Source organism: Lepidochelys olivacea (genome assembly GCF_965140295.1).
Source record: "Lepidochelys olivacea isolate rLepOli2 genome assembly, chromosome: 1".
Classification (NCBI taxonomy): domain Eukaryota; kingdom Metazoa; phylum Chordata; order Testudines; family Cheloniidae; genus Lepidochelys; species Lepidochelys olivacea.
The window spans coordinates 348,454,595-348,478,055 of record NC_140411.1 but is presented as its reverse complement, the minus strand read 5'-3'; the positions used below and the strand labels follow the sequence as shown (position 1 = coordinate 348,478,055).

Here is a 23,461-nt window from a genome sequence, read left to right as displayed (position 1 = left end):
AGGTCCATCTAGCCCAGTATCCTGTCTTCCGTCAGTGGCCAATGCCAGGTGCCCCAGAATAGAACAGGTAATCATCAAGTGATCCATCCCCTGTCGCTCATTCCCAGCTTCTGGCAAACAGAAATTTTTCACAACCCTGAGCCATGTGGCCAGGTTGACCTAAGATTTAGGTGTAGAGCAGGCCTCTCAGAGCCTTGGATTACCTACATCAATGGAAAACCCCTTCCACAGATATAGGAAATCTCTACACTCTACAGTTTTCAGAGTAACAGCCGTGTTAGTCTGTATTCGCAAAAAGAAAAGGAGTACTTGTGGCACCTTAGAGACTAACCAATTTATTAGAGCATGAGCTTTCGTGAGCTACAGCTCACTTCATCAGATGCAAGTGAGCTGTAGCTCACGAAAGCTTATGCTCTAATAAATTGGTTAGTCTCTAAGGTGCCACAAGTACTCCTTTTCTCTACAGTGTAACTGTGCCACTGTAATGCAGTGTGAAAGAGTCAGAGTGGCCTAAGGCTGATTTGGCAATCGTCCCCATGCAAGTCCAATTGAGGAGATAATTGGCTAAGGACTGGATGTTTAACCAGTTAACAAGGCGAGTCAGCTCCTCAGCTGAGGACCCTTAAAAGAGAGACAGGAAGAGGAAAGAGCAGGGAGGGATACACAGGAAGGAAGGGCCAGTGAAGCCCAGGATCTCAGGGAGGTGAGATCTCTTCCCTCCCCTCTTCCCCTCCACCTCCCACCCCCCTGCCTAAAGGAAATGTAAAAGTTTTATGTTGTTGGAGGGACAAGGACTTGTCTACTGTAAATAAAGCACTGGGTGTTGAACTTGCCACTGGCATACATGAGGATTGCTTGCAGAGAGGAATCCAGGGTGAGGTGAACCCTGCCCTGTGACATGTTGACTACGATTTCAGCTCTATTTTTAGTTAATGACAACAGAAGCGCTGGTTCCTGGGGGCTTGAAGAGTCATTTGCAATCTTCAAAGAATACAGCCTCGAGCACAATACAAATGAAGAAGGTACTGGAAAGCCCTCTTTAAATAAGTATTTTTAAAATGGTTTCACCCCTGCTGTAGAAAGGGCATGATGTGGTTCAGTCTTGTGCATGTGTAACCCACACACCTCCTGGGTGTGGTGTTCTGTCCCATCTAGTGGCACCAAGACCACTTAGAGAGAAAGTTAAATGAGTCTGCTCTACAGCCTTCAGCCGTGTTAGTCTGTATTCGCAAAAAGAAAAGGAGTACTTGTGGCACCTTAGAGACTAACCAATTTATTTGAGCATGAGCTTTCGTGAGCTACAGCTCACTTCATCGGATGCATGCCGTGGAAACTGCAGCAGACTTTATTTATTTATGAGCTATTACCAGCAGGAGAGTGAGTTTGTGTGTGTATGGGGGTGGGGGGGATGTGAGAAAACCTGGATTTGTGCTGGAAATGGCCCACCTTAATTATGCACATTGTAGGGAGAATGGTCACTTTGGATGAGCTATTACCAGCAGGATAGTGAGTTTGTGTGTGCGGTTTTTGGGAGGGGGGTGAGGGGGTGAGAGAACCTGGATTTGTGCAGGAAATGGCCCAACTTTATTATCATGCACATTGTGTAAAGAGTTGTCACTTTGGATGGGCTATTACCAGCAGGAGAGTGAATTTGTGGGGGGGGGGTGGAGGGTGAGAAAACCTGGATTTGTGCTGGAAATGGCCCACCTGATGATCACTTTAGATAAGCTATGATTACCAGCAGGACAGTGGGGTGGGAGGAGGTATTTTTTCATATTCTCTGTGTATAAATAAAGTCTGCTGCAGTTTCCACGGCATGCATCTGATGAAGTGAGCTGTAGCTCACGAAAGCTCATGCTCAAATAAATTGGTTAGTCTCTAAGGTGCCACAAGTACTCCTTTTCTTTTTGCTCTACAGCCTTAGCTAAGAAGTCAGTTGGCTTTTAGCTCATGCGGTAGAAGCTCATGCACTAAGCTCCAGAGATCCCCTGGTTTGATCCCGCCCGCTGACAACTGGGGTCTGTCGGCATTACACATGAATGTTTGCAAGAGGAGTTAAGGGAAGAGCATAGGGAGCTATCCTGGTCACAGGTAGATGGAGGACCTGACATATCCCAGCCAGGGCCACGATAAAAGGAGAGACATCCTGATTTAACTTGGGGCTCAAGTCAGCATGAAGCAGCTCATGCTCCACGCGAAAAGCCCTCGAGCATAAGCATCGCATTAGCATTTCAACCGGGCCTGAGGGCCCCCCATGACTTGAAGAGGAGGCCCTGCAGCTGCAGATTTTGCAGCCTTTATTCCACAGTCAAAGGAAGGAGTGGGGTAGGGAGCAGAAGGGTCAAGAAGAGAAAAGAAAGAAAATGCTCGACTCATTCAGGAATTATAAATTGGGCAAAGGTCACAATGGGACGTATAAATTAACTGAACTCTGGAAACGAAAGAATCAAAACATCTGCCACAAATGGCAGGCAAAAAAAACAATGGAACATAACAGAACCCTGGAAGACACGGAAGAAATTCCCTCCTTTGCAAAACCTTTAACTAAACCCCTCGCCCACGAAACATACCTCCTTTAAAAATACATCATTATTCACCAAAGTCACTCGACTGTACTGAAAGCCAATCCGAGATGTGGAATCCAAATATGAGTTATGCAGCACCGAAACTGCTGACTGGTAAAGGGAACTTGAATCCACTGGCATTTGGTGAAAAGCTGTAAGTAAAACAATAAAGAAGTGAAAATATTCAAGAAGACAGTGTGTGTACACAGATCACCACGAGAGTCTCTTCTGATTTTGGTAGCAGCTGAGCAAAAACAACAACAAAAATTGCTAAACTTATTGTTAATTCAACAAACCCTGACATTAAATTACAATTAAAAATGTAAAATAAAATTGAGGACATAGGGAAGGGAGGTCTCACCTCATTTCCCTGGTGCCTGTAACTCAGTTCTACGTAGGACTTGTATATCAATCTCTCTGTTTGAATTGGGAAGGCTCTTGGTAGCAACTACCCTCAAATTCATGTAACCTACAATACTTTATAGCTGCAGTTTAAACTACTATCAAACAGGAAGAATAAGCGTTCACTGTTCTCCTCTAGCTTCATTAATAACCTCTAACAACTACTGAGTTCAGTCCCCACACTTTTCTCACAGGACCCCTTCTCTCAACCCCCTCTAAAGAGACATGATGCTGAGGAAGCCTTATTTTATTCCGAGCAAGCACACCTTCAAATTCCTTTTCACAGCCCTGTTTTGGTTTGTTTGCAAATGATATAAATGTAATACCAAAGAGAATAACATTTAAATAATAGGGACAAATGAGACCCTACAGCAAATTATGTTTGTGATTCCTAATAATGCCAGATTTGATCATAATATTACAAATATCATTTTAGATCTGTTGTCTCTCTGCTGAGCAGTAGCAGAGGTTGGGACCTTGGGAGTTGGCTTTGTCTTGGAGGAGAAATCAATGATGTGGAGTCAAGGTATTTTCTCTGTGTAACTTGTTTATTTACACTATATACACCAGTCATTGAACAAAGGTCACTAACCACATGCAGGCAATCCCAATCCCTTGTTAAGAAATGTCAGGCCAAACACCAATGCCCATTCCCAGGAAGCCACTCTTCAGCAGTAAGAATAGTTAGAGAGAATGATTAAAGCAGAAAAACTCATGGTTTACCACAGCTCCCTCAAAAGAGCGGTGGTAAACAGCCAGTCAGTCACAAAACTAACACAAATACAGACTAACACGGCTGCTACTCTGAAACCTGACATCAATACAGTGTTCAGACCGCATACTGCTCACATGCTAAGAAAAGGCATTTGCAAACCCCCGTGTAACAGTAGCAACTGGTGATTCATGCCATAACAGATCCCAAACTATATGTAAATATATTTGACTAGGGAAAAACAAACAGTGTGTTACTATAGAGCTATAGTTGCTAAAATCCATTCAGAGAAAACACAAACACTTAAAATACAGGAAATCCTGAATTAAGGTTCTTAGACTTCACAAATCTTTACTACAGGTGAGGGTGCACAAGCCGGAAGCTTCAGTTCACAGGTTTAGTTTTCAGTACAGACAAATTACAAAAGACATTTTTGTAACTTGTGAACTTAAAATAGAACATGAGCCTGAAGTCACTGAAAGACAATAAATATGGAAGCTCACAATGCCATTTAGAGAGTAATTTTTCAGTGGATAGTGGTGCTTTAAGAAAGATACCAGGAGACCTGTAAAGGCAAGGGGTTAGATCTCACGTCAAAAGTATTATCTTCATCATAGCTATGACTAAGTAAGAGATCATTAATCTCTCTCACACCACATTTTTCACTTTTATGATCTCAGGTTTTTTTAAAGTGAGTTTGAAGGTTTTTCTTTTTTGCTTCTTTACAATAAAAAACGTCCCTAGTCCTCAAATCCCATTATCCCTGTCAATTACTCAGATCCAAAAAGATCTAACATAAGGAAAATAATAGGCCAACACTCCCAAACTTGCAAGCTTTTAATTTATTTAACATAGGCAATGTTGCCTATAACCTCAGAGTTATCTGATTTTGCATTTCTGCAGCATATGATTTGCAACAATAAAGGGAGATAAATTCTAGTTTTATATGGGTCAAATGAAACATATGAAGAAAGGCAATTATATCAGTGGAAAAACAGATTTAAATAATTGTTGTAATAAATGCATTTAGAGGACAGACAAGAATGGATATCAAGTTATAATTATGGAAATTAATTATTCGAAAGTGCCTTTTTCTCTTTTAACCTTCCTGTGGAAAAGTTACCTCTTTTTTCCCTGTTCACATTTGCCCTTTATCTATCCTGTATTGTACTAATCACTCTGTTGGGATTATTATTTAAAAAGCAGAAGTAAAAAAGTAAGAAGCAGAACTATTTTTCCTAAACACACAAAGATGAAAAATATAAACAGCTTAAAGAAAAACATCTGAAAGATATTAATCTATTTTCTCTTATTGAACCTAATGATGATTAAACGGAATATATTAGTTTGCTTTTTTCTGACCCCTCTTTTGTTTTTCTTTGTCTATAACTTTCCCGCTCACATCTTGAAGATATTAAAAAGATAACATGGGAGGTCAGACTTGTTCCTGTAAATCAGATGAGGAATTTTATAAAGGTAGAATAAAATTACCTCAACGGTTTCAATTGAAATACACTAGCTTTCTTCCCTTCCTGTCACAAATTTTATGAGAGTGCTGCTGTACGCTTTTACATTCCACCTCAGTGATGGCTGAATTTCATTGGTGAAGGAAGTAATAAAGGCCCGGTTCTTCAAATACGTAAGCTCATAAATCACTTTACTCACACAGGTAGTCCCTGTGATTTGAATGGGGCCAAGGCACAAAAGAAGATTAAACCAGCTAGAGACACAAAGAGTAACAAGAAAACATTCTACAAATACATTACAAGCAAGAGGAAGACCAAGGACAGGGTAGGCCCATTACTCAATGAGAGGGGGGAAACAATAACAGAAAATGTAGAAATGGCAGAAGTGCTAAATTACGTTTTTGTTTCAATTTTCACCAACAAATTTAGTAGCAATTGAACATCTAGCTTAATGAATGCCAGTGAACAGAAGATAGGATCAGAGGCTAAAATATGGAAAGAACAAGTTAAAAATTACTTAGACAAGTTAGATGTTTTCAAACCACCAGGGCCTGATGAAATACATTCTAGAATACTCAAGGAGGTGACTGAGGAGACATCTGAGCCATTAGCGATTATCTTCAAAAAGTCATGGAAGATAGGTGAGATTCCAGAGGATGGGAAAAGGGCAAATATAGTGCCTATCTATAAAAATGGGAATAAAGACAACCTGGGGAATTACAGATCAGTCATCTTAACTTCAGTGCCTGAAAGATAATGGAGCAAATAATTAAGCAATCAATGTGAAGAAACCTAGAAGATAATAATGTGATAAGTAACAGTTAGCACGGATTTGTCAAGAGCAAATCATGTCAGACCAACCTAATAGCTTTCTTTGACAGGGTAACAAGCCTGGGGCGAGGGGAAGTGGTAGATGTGGTATATCTTGAGTTTAGTAAGGGTTTTGATACTGTCTGACAGTTTATGACTGTCTCATAAACTAGGGAAATACAGCCTAGATGGAGCTACTGTAAGATGGGTATGTAACTGGTTGGAAAACCATTCCCAGAGAATAGTTATCAGTGATTCACAGTCAACCTGGAAAGGCATAATGAGTGGGGTCCTGTAGGGATCAGTTCTGGGTCCGGTTCTGTTCAATATCTTCATCAATGATTTAGATCAGAGGTCAGCAACCTTTGGCACCCAGACAGTCAAGATAAAGCCACTGACTAAAGCAGTGGCTAGCACTTCCTTCGGCCCGTGCCGCTTCCCGCAGCTCCCATTGGCCAGGAATGGCGAACTGCAGCCAGTGGGAGCTGCGGGGCTCCATGCCTCTGGACCCTCCAGATAAACAAACTGGCCTGGCCTACCAGTGGCTTTACCCTGACAGGCTGCGTGCCAAAGGTTGCCAACCGCTGATTTAGATAATGGCATAGGAAGTACACTTATAAAGTATGCTGGGAGGGGTTGCAAGCGCTTTGAAGAACAGAATTAAAATTCAAAATGATCTGGTCAAACTGAAGAAATGGTCTGAAGTAAACAGGAAGAAATTCAATTAGGACAAATGCAAAGAACTCCACTTAGGAAAGAACAATCAATTCTACTCACGCAAAACGGGAAATGACTGCCTAAGAGGGAGAACTGAGGAAAGGGATTGGGGGGTCATAGAATAGAATCATAGAATCATAGAATATCAGGGTTGGAAGGGACCCCAGAAGGTCATCTAGTCCAACCCCCTGCTCAAAGCAGGACCACCTCCCAGTCATAGTAGATCACAAGCTAAATATGCGTCAATAGTGTAACACTGTTGCAAAAAAAAAGCAAACATCTTTCTGGGATGTATGAGCAAGAGTATTGTAAGCAAGACATGAGAAGTAATTCTTCTGCTCTACTCCGCGCTGATTAAGCCTCAACCGGAGTATTGTGTCCAGTTCTGGGCACCACATTTGAGGAAAGATGTGGACAAATTGGAGAAAGTCCAGAGGAGAGCAACGCAAATGATTCAAGTTCTAGAGAACATGGCCTATGAGGGAAGATTAAACAAACCCAGTTTTTTCAGTCTGGAGAAGAGAAGACTGAGGGGGGACATGATAACAGTTTTCAAGTCCATAAAAAGTTGTTACAAGGAGGAGGGAGACAAATTGTTCTCCTTAACCTCTGAGGATAGGATAAGAAGCAGTGGGCTTAACTTGCAGCAAGGGCAGTTCAGGTTGGACATTAGGGAAAGCTTCCTAACTGTCAGGGTGGTTAAGCACTGGAATAAATTGCCCAGGGAGATTGTGGAATCTCTGTCACTGGAGATTTTTAAGAGCAGGTTAGACAAACACCTGTCAGGGATAGTCCAGTTAATATTTAGTCCAGCCACAAGTGCGGGGACTGGCCTAGATGACCTCTCGAGGTCCCTTCCAGTCCTACGATTCTTACAAACACATAGGTGAGTAAGATTGGGGTGTTGGAGCGCTTCAGTGAGACTCCACACGCGTCTAAGAGTCTGCTTGCATGGATCCAATTACAGTATTGGGACCTGTGTTTGTCTAATGCCTTGGGATCCTTTGGAATAGAAAGCACTGTTAAAGTGTCAGATACTCATGTATTATTGGCTGAGGGAAGGTAGGCCTTACACTCAACTCAATGGCATTTCTCTGTCTGCCTGTAAAGCAATCACTTTTGAATGCCACATTTGTAGTTATATTTCTCGCTTTTTCTCTAATTCTCATTTAAACACTTCTGATTTACACCTGGTTTCAGGACCAGCGGTAGCCACTTACAGGAAGCTCCTATAATTCTCAGAACCTAATCAACAGAGGTGGTGGGCATGAAAGAGGGGGTTGTTGGCATAAGCCTACGGGACTCAATACTGAAATTCACAGGGGGAAATGCAGCCATTTGTATTTCACCACAAGTCTAGTGAAGATAAGCCCATTGGGGTGAGAAGTCCTGGGGCTCAACTGGGCCCAGAGACCCCATAAAGAGCTTGGGGGGCGGTGGAAGAGAATCTGAGGGGCAACAATCAACTGAGGGGTTAATCTCCAGGAATGTAGCTTACTAAATGGTCTCCCACAATGCTCAACCCCAGACTCCCCTGGGACTCTGTGCTTCCCCGTGTTGGATCTGTGGGGTAGGAGTGTGTGTGCACTCTCTGCTACTCCCGACTGGACTTTCTCTCTGGTGTGTGCGTGTGTGAATCCTGAAAGAGCGGTGGGCAAATGGCAAGAGGAGAAGGGGGCAAGTGGGGGAGGTTTAGCTCTATTCTCTGAGCACCTGCATAGGTCCAGCTCTCTCAAACTAAACAAGGCACAGAAATGCCACAAAGCCATAAAAGTTCTAGCTGCAGAGAACATTTGTGCTCTTCCTTCTGATAGGAAGGTCCCCAGCTCTGCCACAACCTTCCGGAGTGACATTGGCCAAGCAAAAGTCAACCTGGGCCTCAGTTTCCCATCTGTAAAATGGGGCAGAGGCGGGATTGGGACTGTGTGTGAAAGAAGACTGGGAAGATGGCTTCCAATGCCAATGAATTGGGATCTGTTTGGGGCTGGGGACTGGACGTAGGGGTTCATTGGACGAGGTGGGGACGGGGGAAAGAAATTGAGGGAACGAGGTCTGAAAGAGGGTTGGGAAGATAGGTATGTGGGGCTGGGTGGGCAAAAGAAGAAGGGTGTGAGAGGTAGTTGGGGTGTGGGGGGGGGAGATGGGGTCCTTGGGCGGGGGAGGCTATGGTTGCGGGGGGCCTGGAGACTGGGAGTGGGGCACATGGGGGGGCTAAGTGGTTTGGGTGTGGAGGCATGGGGACTAAGGGGGTTGGGGTAGGGTTGAAAGGTGTGGGTGAGGGAAGATAGGATGGATAAGGTAGGGTTGGGGGCACAAGGGGGCTGAGTTTGGGGGAGATGGGAGCCAGGGGGGTTGGGAGTAGGGCCGAGGGGCTCAGGACTGAGAGTGTGGGTGGAGCCTGGGATTTGGGGGTAGGGCTGAGGGGGCAGGGGACATTGAGGGAGGCTGGTTGTGAGAGCACTGAAGGAAGGAGAAGGGTGAGACTGGAGGAGATGAGGCAGCATTGGGGGGCTTCCCCTTCCCCTCAACTGCGGGCCTGGCTCACTCCCCGGAGGCCGCTCCCCCTCCCACTCAAGCCCACCCGAGGGTGGTTACCTCTCTCCAAGTAGCCTGGCCTGTCTGTGGGCAGCAATCCCGGGTGAGCAGCTGACACCGGCGAAGCTAAGCACTGGGAGAGGGGCCAGCGGCGCATGCCCCTAGTGACAGAGACTGGCGGGAGTGGGGCCACTTGCAGGGGGGAGGGTGATCTGGGGAGCAGTTTGGGGAGGAAGGGGGAACATTTTACAGGGGGGCAGGATTCGGGGGCAGTTTTCAGGAGGTGGAGGCAGTTTTCAAAGGGAAGGGATCTGGGGGGCTGGGAGCCATGCCAGCATCACCCCACAACCTACACCAATGGAAGAGGTTTTCCGTTGCTATAGGAACACCCTCTCCCTGAGTGACGGTACCGTTCTTCTGTTGACGTAGCTGCATCTACTGGAGGGCGGGTCAGGTCAGCTCAGTTACAGCCCTCACACCCCTGACCGACGTACCTATGTCAATCTAAATATTAAGCGAAGACCAGAGCGAATAGTGTAAAACCCACTTATATATAACTGCAGCCACACTGAGCGGTTGTACTGCTTTAACTGTACCAGCAAACAAGATTCACCCTGCTAACTGACAGTGATGATGATACAAAAGCAGTCCTCAGACTCCTAGCAATGACAGCAGGAGACTATTGAGCGTGCCCAGCAAGTCCTTCAGTGCCCTACGGTCTGCGCCAACTCCCACTGAAATCAGTGGCCGTCTTTCTACTTCTTTCAAAGGGGGCTGGATTGGGCCCTGCAAGTGGCTACAGCCTGATGTTTTGGCTTTTCTTTGCATAACAGATCTTCTCCGAAGGTTCACCAGAGAGCAACTGGGCCTTGTGTACGGTCATGTCTTCGGTTGGAGAAGGGGCTGATGGTAAGAGGATGGAACTGCAGGCTTTACCCATGTCTGGCCTCGCCGCATTACACGACTGATGACAGCATCTGCCATGAATGACTTTTCCCGGCTAACTTCAGAAATGTAATTGGGTTAATCTGCTAAAAAACATCATGGGCCCCTTCATGGCTTGAAGATTCAATCCCCTCTTTCTTGCCCTACTTCCAAATAAAACCCCACACAATTATTGGGACCCTCCCACCATTCCTCTGCAACATGATCTGTCTTTTAAGTAAAATAAGAGCCAGAGGAATGCTGAACTTCAGCCCAGGGGTGGGCAAGTTTTTTGGCCCGAGGGCCACATCTGGGTATGGAAATTGTATGGTGGCCCATGAACGTTCACGAAATTGGGGGTTGGGGTGCGGGAGGGGGTGAGGGCTCTGGGGTGGGGCCAGAAATGAGGAGCTCAGGGTGCAGGAGGGGGCTCCGGACTGAGGCAGGGAGTTGGGGTACAGAGGGGGTGAGGGCTCCGGCTGGGGCTGAGGGCTCTGGGGTGGGGCTGGGGATGAGGGGTTGTAGGTGCAGGAGGGGGCTCCGGGCTGGGACTGAGGGGTTTGGAGGACGGGAGGGGGATCAGGGCTGGGGCATGGGGTTGGAGTGTGGGAGGGGGATCAGGGGTGCAGGCTCAGGGCGGCGCTTACCTCAAGCAGCTTGCCGAAGCACTGGCATGTCACCCCTCCAGCTCCTACACGGAGGTGCAGCCAGGTGGCTCTGCACACAGCTCTGTCCATAGGCACCGCCCCGCAGCTCCCACTGGCCGCAGTTCCTGGCCAATGGGAGCTGCAGGGGCAGCGCTTGGGGCGGGGGCAAGGGGGACATGCTGCTGCTTCCAGGAGCTGCGCAGAGTGGGGCAAGCCCCTGGCTGGAGCACCAGAGCTGGGCAAGCCCCGGACCCTGCTCCCTGGTGGGAGCTCAAGGGACGGATTAAAACATCTGGATGGCTGTAGTTTGTCCACCCCTGCCTCATCCTTTGTCTCTCATCACCCAGGTTTGCAGAATTATTAACATATTCCGTCAGTAGTACGTTTTTCCTGGTGTCCAAAACTAGCTCCACAGTCTGCCTGGGGGAAAGGCAGCAGCATGCAGCTAATTCTAGCCATTTAGTTACTTTTCCTTTTTGTGGCCAAATGCCACATCCAGTGTGGACTATTTGTGACTTGGAACACACAATTTGGCAGACAGCAGAACTCAAGTGAACAGTGAAGACTCTGATTTCAGACTCCTCTGGCTTGTTTGAGCTGCAGAGTTAGCTCAGGTGATCAGCACCCAGGTTAGCTTAGCCCTGGTGTGAGCAGCCGCCCTGTAATGCCCTACCCGAGTGACTGTGTCCGCACTGGTGCTGCGCTCCCCTAGCCTTCTGGGGGCACATCCCACGGTTCTTTGTGCAACAGTACGCTGAGCTGCTGTTTCCCAGTGAATTGTGGGAGAACACGTCCGTCCCTCTGGGCACACGGGGGGGAATTATGGGATGGCACTGGAGGACTGAGAACTCAAGTGGTTTAACTTGTGTCCATACTGCAAAGTGGGCGGGTTACCTGCCTAAGTGAAAGCAGAATTCAGGCTCTAATCCACCCCCTCTCTGAACAAGCTAGCCCTGGCTGAAAGCACCACTAAACTCAGGTGAGAGGCTTTTATGGGTTGAGAGGGAGGTGGCAACACCCAGGTAAATGCCTCATGTGGCCTAATGAACCACAAAAACCAGAGTGAAACGGATGGCAGATCTTGTCCTTAAACACAAGAATGTTTAAATGATATGCTGCAATCACTACAAGCCTGTTGGTGGATTTACTCTTGAGTCACTATTGCTTTGATAATTGTTTAAGGAATTTTGAATGATAATTTTCATTATTAAAAACCCTACGCTACAAGTTTGCCACTGGGCCTTGTGCGTCCTTCTTATAAGTCTCAGTCCTGCAAATATTACCAGGCATGGTGCTTACTACTGAGAGTAGCACCACTGAATTTGACCACACTGGCTGCATTAGTAAAGTTACTTGTATGTGTTAGTATTTGCAGCATTGAGAACCTTAGACCACATCTAGCTGGTTGTCCTTCTATATTAGCTAAGCTGCAGGTGAACACCACACTGAGCCTAAAGAAAGAGAATATAGGGTCATAAACCTGTACAAGCAGGAGAATGCATTTTAAGGGCCCGATGGACTGAAATCAATGAGAATTTTAAGTGCTTGGCATCTTTCAGGATCAGGTTCAACAAGGTGACCTCACAAGAGCCTGGGAAGCTTTCTGAAATGTGACAGAAACAGAACATTTATAGTTAACTAGAAACAAGGAGTTGTGCTACCTAAGGCATACGCTATTCAGTAAAAACTGGAGAAAATTTTAAAAGTTAGTATGTAGATATGTATCAGAGGAAACAATTACAGAAAATGCAACAAATCTGGAAATTCAGTAAAATTCTCAGGTTCTCTTTAAGGCTAAAGGGGCCCTTTCAACTATATTTAGGCCCAAATTTAGATTCTGCATTGAAAAAAAGTTGCAAAACTTTAAAAAATTGAAAGCTTTTTTAATTTTAATGGAAACAGCCGTTTCCGTTTTAAACATTCTCCTGTTGTGTCTGCACTGTACTGAGAAGCTGAAAGTGAAACATAGAAGAACAGAAACAAAAGTGAAACTGCCTATTTCCCCCACTATCTTAGCTGAGTATCATAAGAGAAAGAAAAGTAATAGCTTAAATGGTGAAAAGGAAATTAGATTTGTAATGCTGATTTAATAATCCCAGGCATTCAGTTATTATACAAGTTGTACTGAGAGTCCCTTGAATTCTGCAGCGTAAAATGAGTAGTCTTACATACTTGATTAAATCTTTTTAACTTTGAGTCTTTAACTATATTCTGTAATCATTCTTTGCTATTTAAGTGCCAATCCTGGAAACACCTATGCAGGTGAGTAACTTTACTCACCCACCTACTCCTCTGGATATCTGTGGGGTTATTCACATGTGTAAAGTTACTCTTAGGCATCAAAGTTTGCAGGACCAGCGCCTCCATTTATAAATATATTAAGTCTGTAAGGCATTGAGACATGTTAATATGAAATATACTTTTTTATCATCTGACTACGACAAACTATTCCTAATTAGTAAGATAATGTAAAATTCATTTAGGTCATTGCTCCAAGAGTAACAATACACATAGAATTAACAGACTGTTCCACGGTTAAGTATTATTATGGGTACTTGGAAACTGGCCACCAGAGGCCAACCCAGGACGTAGTCTACCAATCATTTCATGGATCAAGTGACTATATAAAGCATATAGTGCAGTGTTTCGGAACAAACACATACTGCATTGCAATGAACAGATGCTTAGAAGTTAATTCCTTTGCTGTATGTCAGAATCTTTACCTGTAGAACAAAACACTATAATTACAGGGAAGGCAAATGATTTCAGCCTAGATTCATATCAATATTGACTGTCTACTTCTAAGTACAGTTCTGCACGGTTAGATTCTTGCCAGGGAATCGGCAAATCATAGTATAGGAAAGATAATTAGAATTTTCTTTGACAAATCTCTATATGCAGCTAGGTGGCACCAGAATGTTTCAGAGAGCAAGATGGATAAAGCTGCAAGCATCTCTGATAGTTAGGGGACTTGCCATGCCATATTCAGTCCCCCTTTTTTTTTTTTTACTTAATGTTTTCTTTTATTTAAAAGATCACCACAAAATATCATATTCATAAATTTACTTTCTGGAATGAAGCAGAATGTGTTAAGTGTTCGGAATTCCTTTTTTACATTTAAAAGTCAATTTTATGGAGTAGAAGTGAGTTTATATGGGAGTTTTTTGTTCTTAAAATCTTTTCCACATTGAAGATGCAAATAAGTCGTGGGCTATTATTGGTTTGGAATACACCCACACAAATGCATGTCTTTATCTTAAATTAAGTATTAGTGTTAGACAAATGGTTCTTATCTCAGAAGCAGATTAGGCAGGCAGGATTCATTTCAAGAAATTTGCTTGAATAGTACAGAGTGAGACCCTTACAAGAGCGAGACAGATTTTTGCGAGCAAAACTATTACAACCTTGTTCCTTCCTACAAATTGGACAATCCCACTGTCTCTCTTCTTTTCTCTACTGTTCCCCTTCATCATCTCCTCCATTGTTCCCTGACCTATTCTCTCTCCCTTGGCCATTACCCCTTCCCCCCCTTTCTCTCCATGAGCTCGCCACTATGAGACACTGGCAACAGTTATAGTATTGTATCAGAGGCACAGGTAGCATTGAGAAGGGTTTAAAGTACCACGTGCTTCTAGTGATCCGAGTTGTAGGGCCAGGGGGATAAACATGACATAATAGATCAAGGGTATGCCTAGGAGACAGTCATGCAGCTTGAGGTGAATCCTGGGGATGGGAGTACTTGCAAGGCTGTATGTTCAGATCCCGGAGCAAGGGAGTGCCTGAGTAATCACCTTTGCCCGTGAGATCAGCATTAATAATTTCTGGAAAAAGCCAGGCTAGTTGCAGCCACCTGGATGTTCTGAAGAAAAAGAAGAGGATTCCAACGTCTTTTTGTATTTCACATTTTCCTAGGCCTATGTGGCCTGATCCAACCTCCATTAAAGCAACAGGAGTCTTTCTATTTACCTCAGTGTACCCTGAGTCAGGCCCCTGGGAGGCGAATTTTAAAAGAATATGTAATTATCACATTGGAGTGATTGTGGCATGAAGGCATCTCCTATGCTACGATGGAAAAAAGCCTTAACGAGTCGGACCACTGGTCCAGTATCCCATCTGACGACAGCTGATAGCATTAGCGATTTCCTATAACTGACAATTACAGACTAACCTGTCCATAGGGGAAGTTTCTTTATAACCCCAGGAAGCTATTTTTACCGAGATGTATGAGCACTCATAGTGCCCAAATCGAGGGGAGCTGCAGGTCTTTACCACTTGGGAAGATCAGACAGAAAGGTGTTTCAAGTTAGGCACCCAAAATCAGTAAACATTCCTGGAAAATTTTAGTTTCTTATTCTCAAATACCTCCCTGGGTGGCTTCACTTATTCTTTTGTAGTTGGAATAGGGAGATCATCTCCTTTGATGGTCCAGTAATTGGTTGCCATCCTGTTGTGGATTCACTTAACTGCAAATACTTATCCGATTGAGTATTCCCAAACCTACCACACTTTCACTATGACTTAAAGACCTTTTAGCACTTAGGAAATTAGTGATACTTTTCCTTGCAGCCTACACACCTAGAAGAGTATGCTCACAATCTTCTGATCCTCAAACAACATGCCACATTTCTTATTTCTATCTTTTTTCAGGCCTCGGTTTTCTCTTTTGCTCTGGTTCACCTGATTCACTTTAAATGTTTCCCTGTTCCTTGCTCTCTGTATTGGATGTCTTTGGGCATGATTTAGCTTTCTCCCTTCTGGTTCCTCTACGATCTTCCTCCAACAAAACTGATTCATATCGCTCTCCTGATTTTTCTGAATCACACCAATGTAGATTTAGGTTAGATATTAGGAAAAACTTTCTAAATATAAGGATAGTTAAGCACTGGAACAAGTTGGAGGTTTTTAAGAACAGGTTAGATAAACATCTGTCAGGGATGGTCTAGGTATACTTGGTCCTGTCTCAGGGAAGGCGGATGTACTAGCCCTACATTTCTAAGATTATGGCTCACCAAAATCCACTCACCACTTTTAACAACCTTCAGTTTTCTGTCCCCCAAAGCATGCATGTACAGTGTTAAACAAGTTAGAGTGCAGTAGAACCTCAGAGTTACGAACATCTAGGAAATGGAGGTTGTGCGTAACTCTGAAACGTTCGTAACACTGAACAAAAACATGATGGTGGTTCTTTCAAAAGTTGACAACTGAACATTGACTTAACACAGCTTTGAAACTTTACTATGCAGAAGACAAATGCTGCTTTTAACCATTTTAATTTAAATGAAACAAGCACAGAAACAGGTTCCTTACCTTGTCAAGTATTTTTTGTAACTTCCCCTTTATTTTTTTTAGTAGTTTTATATTTAAACACAGCACTATCCTGTATTTGCTTTTTTTTTTTTTTTTTGGTCTGTGCTGCGGCCTGATTGCGTACTTCCGGTTCCAAATGAGATGTGCGGTTAACCGGTCAGTTCATAACTCCAGTGTTCATAACTCTGAGGTTCTATTGTATTCCCTTTCATTTTTGTGTCTAATCAGTTTCACTTTCTGATTCACCGGTAGAAGCACAATGATGACAAATTTGGGTATCCAGGGAAGCCTGGGGAAGTTTAAATCCACTAGAAGGATATTTTAAAGAAATATTTTGAATAGGTTTTGCATTAAAAAAAAAAAAACAACACAACAAAACCCAAACTTGGATTTTGGGCCTATATTTCCTATTAATGTAAGAGGGGCATTGATACTATGGAAAAAATGCAATATTTATACCTGAATTAAACATAAAACAGCATTTTCTTGTGGTAAGAGCAGAGGATAGGGAGTCAAAAGTCCTGGATTCTAGTCCAGGCTCAGAAACTGACATCTTTTGTGACCTTAGGCAAGTCTTTACACCAGATTTTTCAAACTTGGATGCCTAAAGTTAGGCATTGACATACGGGCGGATACTCAGGCATTCCGAGTACCCAGGCTGCCCTATCAATTTAAATAGGAGCTAGGGTGCTTAGCACCCCCAAAGATCAGTCCACTGATTTAGGCACCCACATTTGAACATGTTGAGTGAGGCTCACAAAGAACCTTAGGTGTCTCAGTCTGCGGTTTAGGCACCTAAGCCCAGTTTTAGGCCTCACTGCGACGCATAAAATTCCTGCCGAACCCCGTAGGCGCCTAAATGCACTTGCTCCCTAAATTTTCAGAATAGCAGTTGCCTCAGTGTCTGGTTTCTGCCTCTGGGCATGTGCACTCCTGCCTCCTTCTGGACACCTATTTCCCTCCTAAGCCCTAGTGATTCACGAACCAGGGGATGAGAGGTCTAGCTCACCTGTGAGGCCCAATCCAGCCTAGGGGCCACCTATTAGAACGGGTCCCGTTTATAATCTGGCAGAGGGAGGTTGCAGTGGAGGTGCCCACCTTATAGCTTTTATCTCAGTGGTTAGAGCACTCACCAGGGATGTGAGAGACCGAGGTTCAGTTCCCCTGAGGGGCGGGTGGAGGAAAGGATTCGCACAGAAATCTCCCACTTCTCAGGACAGTGCTCTAATCACCGAGCTGTGGGATATTCTGGTGTGTGGGCTCCCCGACTCTCTCCTCTTGAAGCTGTTCCACTGTGAGCACCATGGATTAGGCTGACCTAACTATGGAGCTCAGGGTGTGAAATTTTTCACAGGGCTGAGCGATGACGCGGCTGGCTTGATCTAATTTTTAAGCATAGACCAGGCCAAGTGTTTCTCCCACACAGCCCAGCGTCTCCTCCTACTTGACTCAACCGTGAAGATATAATCATGTGCTTAAGTCCTCAGAGGAAATTACGTTGCTATCGTTGAGTCATGCTTACAGCTTCAAGTAGGCAGAAAAACAAAGCTGTGAAGTAGCAGAAAACCCTGCCTAAGTGCAGTGTCCTGACCAAATTGCAGTGGAGGTAATTTATTCCACCGATCACATACAGTGTATATTGGATAAAATATTCTTCACCTTCCCGCCAAATCTGCTGTTAGCTGACCAATCAGTTGCTGTGTTTCAACCCAGATGTGGTATTCCGGTGGTAGCGGAAGTAATCCTTATGTGTTGTGCCTACCTGCAGAAAACCATACCCTTTGGATGTGTGAGGAACTCTGTTTCCTCTTTAATTTTTTTTTTCCAATTGAATATATTAGATGTGCCTGAGCATTGAGAGAAGTCCTAAGGGTAATGGGAATCTCATGCCTAACTGAAGAGCAAAACAGACCAAACATTACATAACATTGCAGGATCAGGGTCAGAGAATGTGGACTCTAAAAAGATACGTCTACCCAGGAGCTGGGCGGTGCATTTCCCAAATTGGGTAGGTGTACAAGGTGTTAGGGCTGTTTGAGCTAGCACACTAAAATAGGGAGTACGGCCACGGTGGCAAGGACTAGCCCCCCGAGTACAAACTCGCTTAACCCCTGTATAACAAATTACACACTCTTTAGGGCCGCAACAGTCGCCTTTGACTGTCCTGTACCTTTACAGCACTAAACAAATAATCTATCGCTAAGCAGAACACGGAAGCGACAAATGATAAATAAAGAACGGATTTTTCAGTCTTCAGTTGTGTGTAAATTGGACCCTTTACCATTTTTTCTGTCAATTTATAAGCACCTCTTATGAAATGCTGGCCGATTTTTACTGCCTCTGCTGATTTTCACTGCACTGGCAATAATAAAAGAATCTGAAGCATTGTGCAAAATTAATAAATAACTCAGGCCTTTGTCCTGCAACATGATCCACACAAGCAGGCCTCTCCAGGCGGAGAATCAGTGCAGGAGGGTCAGCTAATGCACATTGCAGACCCGGGACCTAAATAATAAGGGTCCAATACATAAATAAGCTGACCTCCTAGCTCTCTCCCCAAAACCCACTCACTTATCGCAACCAGGTAATTTTCTTCACACAAAAACCTTCCTGAGGCAGCAAGGCGATACAGAGATTTTGCTGTTCATCTCCAGATGCAGAAACATTTGTTTGGAAATGCTACACATTACAATATTTCACGTACGGTCGCAATTCATCCATGGAAAAAGCGAAGAGACACTGTTTCTTTCTCGCCTGTGTATTTTTCAAGAGATCGCACCGACATGCAGGGTTTGCACAGATTTTTCTGTGGTGTTTATATTTGCCCTTTTCTTGCATTGCATTATCAACAGGTAAACTCTTTCTTTCTTCAGTGACCGGGTTGTTTGCCTGTTTAAATGATAACCCCCCCCCTGGGAGCAGGCTCCATGTCTCCCTTGGCCTGGTTAGTACAGCATCAACGCCCACAGCCCTCGCCTTATATAGATACACACCTATAAAAATCATCTCTTCCCTCGCCCACCACTGGACAAGCCACAACTCTGCACCTGGGGCAGGCTCCTCAATACCCCCACGCACAAGGAAGGCTGAAACCACCACTGCAAGGAGGACGGCGCGTCCCCAGGGCTGAGGCTGCCCGCGACCCGCACAAACTCTCCCCGCAGCAGGAGAATCGCCTCTGGAGGGAAACGCACATCGACGTGCCCACCCGACTGCCCCTCCTGGGCGCCCCCATAAGGGTTAAACATTCAAGCCGAGCTGGGGACGGGGGGGGGGGGGAGACACGGTGTCGTCGGATATTTTTAAAAAAAACCCCACAAAATCGCCCCCCCACCCACACTTTGACCCCCCCCCCCAGTCTGAGCCCCTTTGCAGAGACGTGCCCTGCCCTGCGAAGAGCAAACGCTGCCCAGAAGCCGCCCCCCCCCCCGGAGCCATCAGCCCCCGCTCACCTGCGGCTGCGGCGTCCTGCGGCTCCCCCATGGCGGCGGGCGTCTCCTCTCTGCCCCGCCGCCCCCCACCCGCTCCCTCAGCGGGGCAGCGCCGGACCCCGCCGCCCGTCCCCGCAGCCCCGCATGGCCGCGGCTGGCCTCCGCGTCCTCCCTGGGGGGGGGGGCTTTCCCGGCGCCTCCCCCGCCAGTCACAGACCCAGGGGGGCCTTTGCTGCCCCTGGGGCTCCGATCCAGGGGGGCAGAGAGGACGATGCTGCGGGGGGGCGGGCCGGGCAACCGCTCATTCAACTGCGGGGCAGCGGGGCGTTTGGGATCGTCCCCTCTCTCAAGCTCGCTCTAGGACGGCAACCCGCGGCCGGAGCAAAGGGGGGAGAAATGGCCAGGGATGCCGGGGAGGGTTTTTTTCCGCCCCCTCCTCTCTGGCAAGGCGGCCCGGTCTTCTCTCCCCTCTGCTCCCCTGGCCAGGGAAAGCGACATGGCTAAGCCAAGGGAAACATGTCCGACGCGGGCTCCGCTTTCGCAGGGGAGGCTGCACCCACCATCCGCCAGCCCCAGGAAGTAAAAAGGGAGCTGGGGAGGAAAAGGAGGGAGGAAAAAGGAGAGAAAGAAAGTGAAAACTGAACCGGAAAGCTAACGCGTTGTACTTCCCGCAAGGTCACCGTGCAGTCAACCCAGCAGCGGCGTTTGCAAACCAGCCACTGCCCTGCCAGAGAGGGAGTTGAGTCCCCTGAGTGCCACGAAGCTTTTAGTTTATTCCCGTGGCCATCGCCTATGCTGAGGGATTGTTGCCTCCACCCCCCGCAGGGCTGAGCTGAAAAACAATTGCGCCACAAAAGCTGATCCTCCGAAAGGGGTGTTACCGTGTGAACGGGGGTTTCAATGGCGCACGCTCCGAATACACACTCGAATCCCCACTTCTCCTTCCCACCACGGCTTGGCAGCCTGGAGGGGATTTGGAAGGAAGAGCGAGATCTTGCATGTGTCAGTGAGACGTTTCCGTAAAAGCCTTCCTCCTTAGAGGGGGAGGCTTTAAACATGGGGCATCCAGCTCTGTAAACCCACACAGCCCGTGGCATGGGTGAGCACAGGGAATCTAATCCAGTAAAATTAATCCGAAATCTAGGAGTCCCCTCTCTAAAAGAAAGTCACAGCCTGTCGGCCTGCGCGCCAGGATTAACATTTAAAGAGAACAGGAGAGTTTAAAGGGGAAAGGCAGGAAACATGCCTGTTAAAAAGGTGTATTTTGAAAATCAGTGCTGTAGATTTGGTCAAGGTATAGTAGGGAATCACTTAACTTTACATGTCCCTGTTGAAAACATGCATATATGTAGGCATGGACAGATTAGATTTGTATAAATGTCAGTAAACATGGATTTCAGTGCACGCCCACCAACCAACCAAAATATATTTCCACTGATAATCATTGAAATTACAAATAGGCAAACTAAGAAAACCGCTGTTGGAGAACTTACTAGACTTTTGAATTAGGCTTGTTACAAATAGTCTAGTGAATGGATACCAAAACCAGGTCTGATTTGTTAATTTAAGCATATTTACTTTGTATATTTTGCCCTGTGGTGTTGATACGTTGTGCTTGAACGGTTTATAAAGCTTTATCTTGTTTGAATCTCAGCGTCTCCTGTAGTTAAATAATTGTCCGACCCCCCACAACTTCCTGCAAGTGTGAACATTTAAATAGATAAAAATTTAAAAAAAAATACGTACAAATAAACATTGATATTATCAGTCTAAATCATAAAAAAATAAAAATCAAATTCTGCCAACCCTACATATACTGCTATTAAATGTTAGGATCAAAGGCCCGGATCCTCAAAGGTATATAGATGCCTAACTCCCTTGAAATCAATGGAAGTTACGATCTTTGAAGATCTAGGCCGAATTGAAGACTGAAATCAAGCACACAATGGCTCACAATTATTTTTTCCCCTGGTTCAAAAGAAAATTATTATCAACCCCTCACCCCGGCTTTCAGCTCCCCTTCTTCAAGGAAAGTATATTTAAGTGAAGAACTATAGATAAATAATGTCATTCACCTCTCTCAAACCAAATTCTATCCCAGTAAAACTGCTGAGTGAAAATGAAAAAACAGTAAATAAATAATACGTGTATTTCCCTCAACCACCAAAGAGCTGGCTTGTATCAGTCCACGTTGTAGCCCAGTGGTTACTTTTGTAGCTTGCTTATCTTATAAAAAGTGAGTGGAGTGAAGTAGGACCTGTTACCGATTCTTTTGTGCCTGACCCCTGCTTTCTCCACCCCTTTAAATTTAATTAGCTGATTTCGTTGCTTTTCTGTGCCTGGAATGGGCCTGGCAAAATACACTGGGCCGGGAGGTCTTGCTTTACTGAGCCGTTCATGGTACCTGTGGATGCCTACCTTGTGTTTGCTCCAGTGAATGACTGCAGTTGGGGTAGGGTTCATTATTACTTACTGAAATGCTATCTATCTGGGGAGTACATTTGAAGACTGAGGTAACACAGCCCCTTTACGGTGTTGCAATAGATAGCCTAATCTAGACGGTACTGATATAGGACTTGCTGTACCTGTAATGGACTTCATTATCATTCACCACATTATTATTGCCTGGAATCTTCAAATTCATGGCCTCTTTGTGCTGGGCACCATACAAACATGTAGTAAACACAATCTCATTGATTTGAATTACAGCAGTGTGTAGAGACCCCAGCTGAGAGCAGGGCCCTAATGTGCGTGGCGCTATATACAGTCATAGTAAGAGAGCTAACAAGAATAGACAAGACATACAAAGGGTGGGAGAGGAAACACGGGCATGGACAGATGAAATGACTTGCCTGAGATCACACACAGGTCAATGGCAGAGTCAAAGACGCAAGAGTACAAATAATTCTTTCATCTAAGGATCTCAAAGCAGCTTACAATTAATTAAACCACATGGCCTCTGAGAGGTAGATAAGTGTTATATTATCCCCATATCATTACAGAAAGCAAAACGAAGGCACATAGGGGCTAAGTGACTTGCCTAGGGTCACTTGATGAGTCAGTTGCAGAGTTGGGAGTATGACAGAGGAGTTGTGACTTCTAGTATGTTGCTTTCTCCACTGAACAACACAGCTCAGGCTTGTCAGCCTTTCTAGATCCCATTGCTTTACTAGAAATCTACCCATTGGCATTCATGGCCCTAAATCCACCAAGAAAGATTAATTCTAGAAATCTTTTCACATCCTAGATTGCTTGGGGGTAAAAATAGTTTTCCAGGTTCCATTGTTCTCATTCTAGGGTCAGATGATTTAAAAAAAAACCTTCTCCAGGCCAGAGTGCCAACCTGCCCCTTCAAGGGCATATAAAGTAAAGTCCATGTCTGTGGACCCTGCCACTGGGACACATCAAAAGGGCCAGGAACTTCACTGCTTTTATTATAAAATGTAGAATCATAGACTATCAGGGTTGTAAGGGACCTTAGGAGGTCATCTAGTCCAACCCCCTGCTCAAAGCAGGACCAATCCCTAACTAAATCATCCGAGCCAGGGCTTTGTCAAGCCTGACCTTAAACACCTCTAAGGATGGAGATTCCACCACCTTTAGGTTTAGGTTGGATATTAGGAAAAACTTTTTCACTAGGCGAGTGGTGAAACACTGGAATGCATTACCTAGGGTGGTGGTGGAATCTCCTTCCTTAGAAGTTTTTAAGGTCAGGCTTGACAAAGCCCTGGCTGGGATGATTTAGTTGGGGATTGGTCCTGCTTTGAGTAGGGGGTTGGACTAGATGACCTCCTGAGGTCCCTTCCAACCCTGATATTCTATTCTATGACCTCCCTAGGTAACACATTCCAGTGCTTCACCACCCTCCTAGTGAAAAAGTTTTTCCTAATATCCAACCTAAACCTCCCCCACAGCAACTTGAGACCATTAGAACTTGAGAACGAAA

General features: G+C 45.2%; 1 protein-coding gene and 1 long non-coding RNA gene across 2 annotated transcripts in view; one reads left to right on the top strand and one right to left on the bottom strand.

The window, feature by feature from the left end:
- TASOR2 (transcription activation suppressor family member 2) overlaps window positions 1-20,098 on the bottom strand; it is a 76,799-nt gene extending 56,701 nt beyond the window's left edge. The window contains exons 1-2 of the mRNA XM_084617227.1: window positions 19,537-20,098; window positions 2,571-2,716 (exon numbers count right to left, since the gene is read on the bottom strand). Coding sequence (XP_084473353.1) covers window positions 2,571-2,716; window positions 19,537-19,567 — 177 coding nt within the window. The 5' untranslated portion in view covers window positions 19,568-20,098. The remainder of the gene's footprint in view (window positions 1-2,570; window positions 2,717-19,536) is intronic.
- Window positions 886-10,452, top strand: LOC311514646. The gene is made up of 3 exons (XR_014709904.1): window positions 886-1,022; window positions 3,403-3,492; window positions 10,040-10,452. It is a non-coding gene; the product is annotated as an uncharacterized lncRNA (long non-coding RNA).
- Window positions 20,099-23,461: the final 3,363 nt, after the last annotated feature.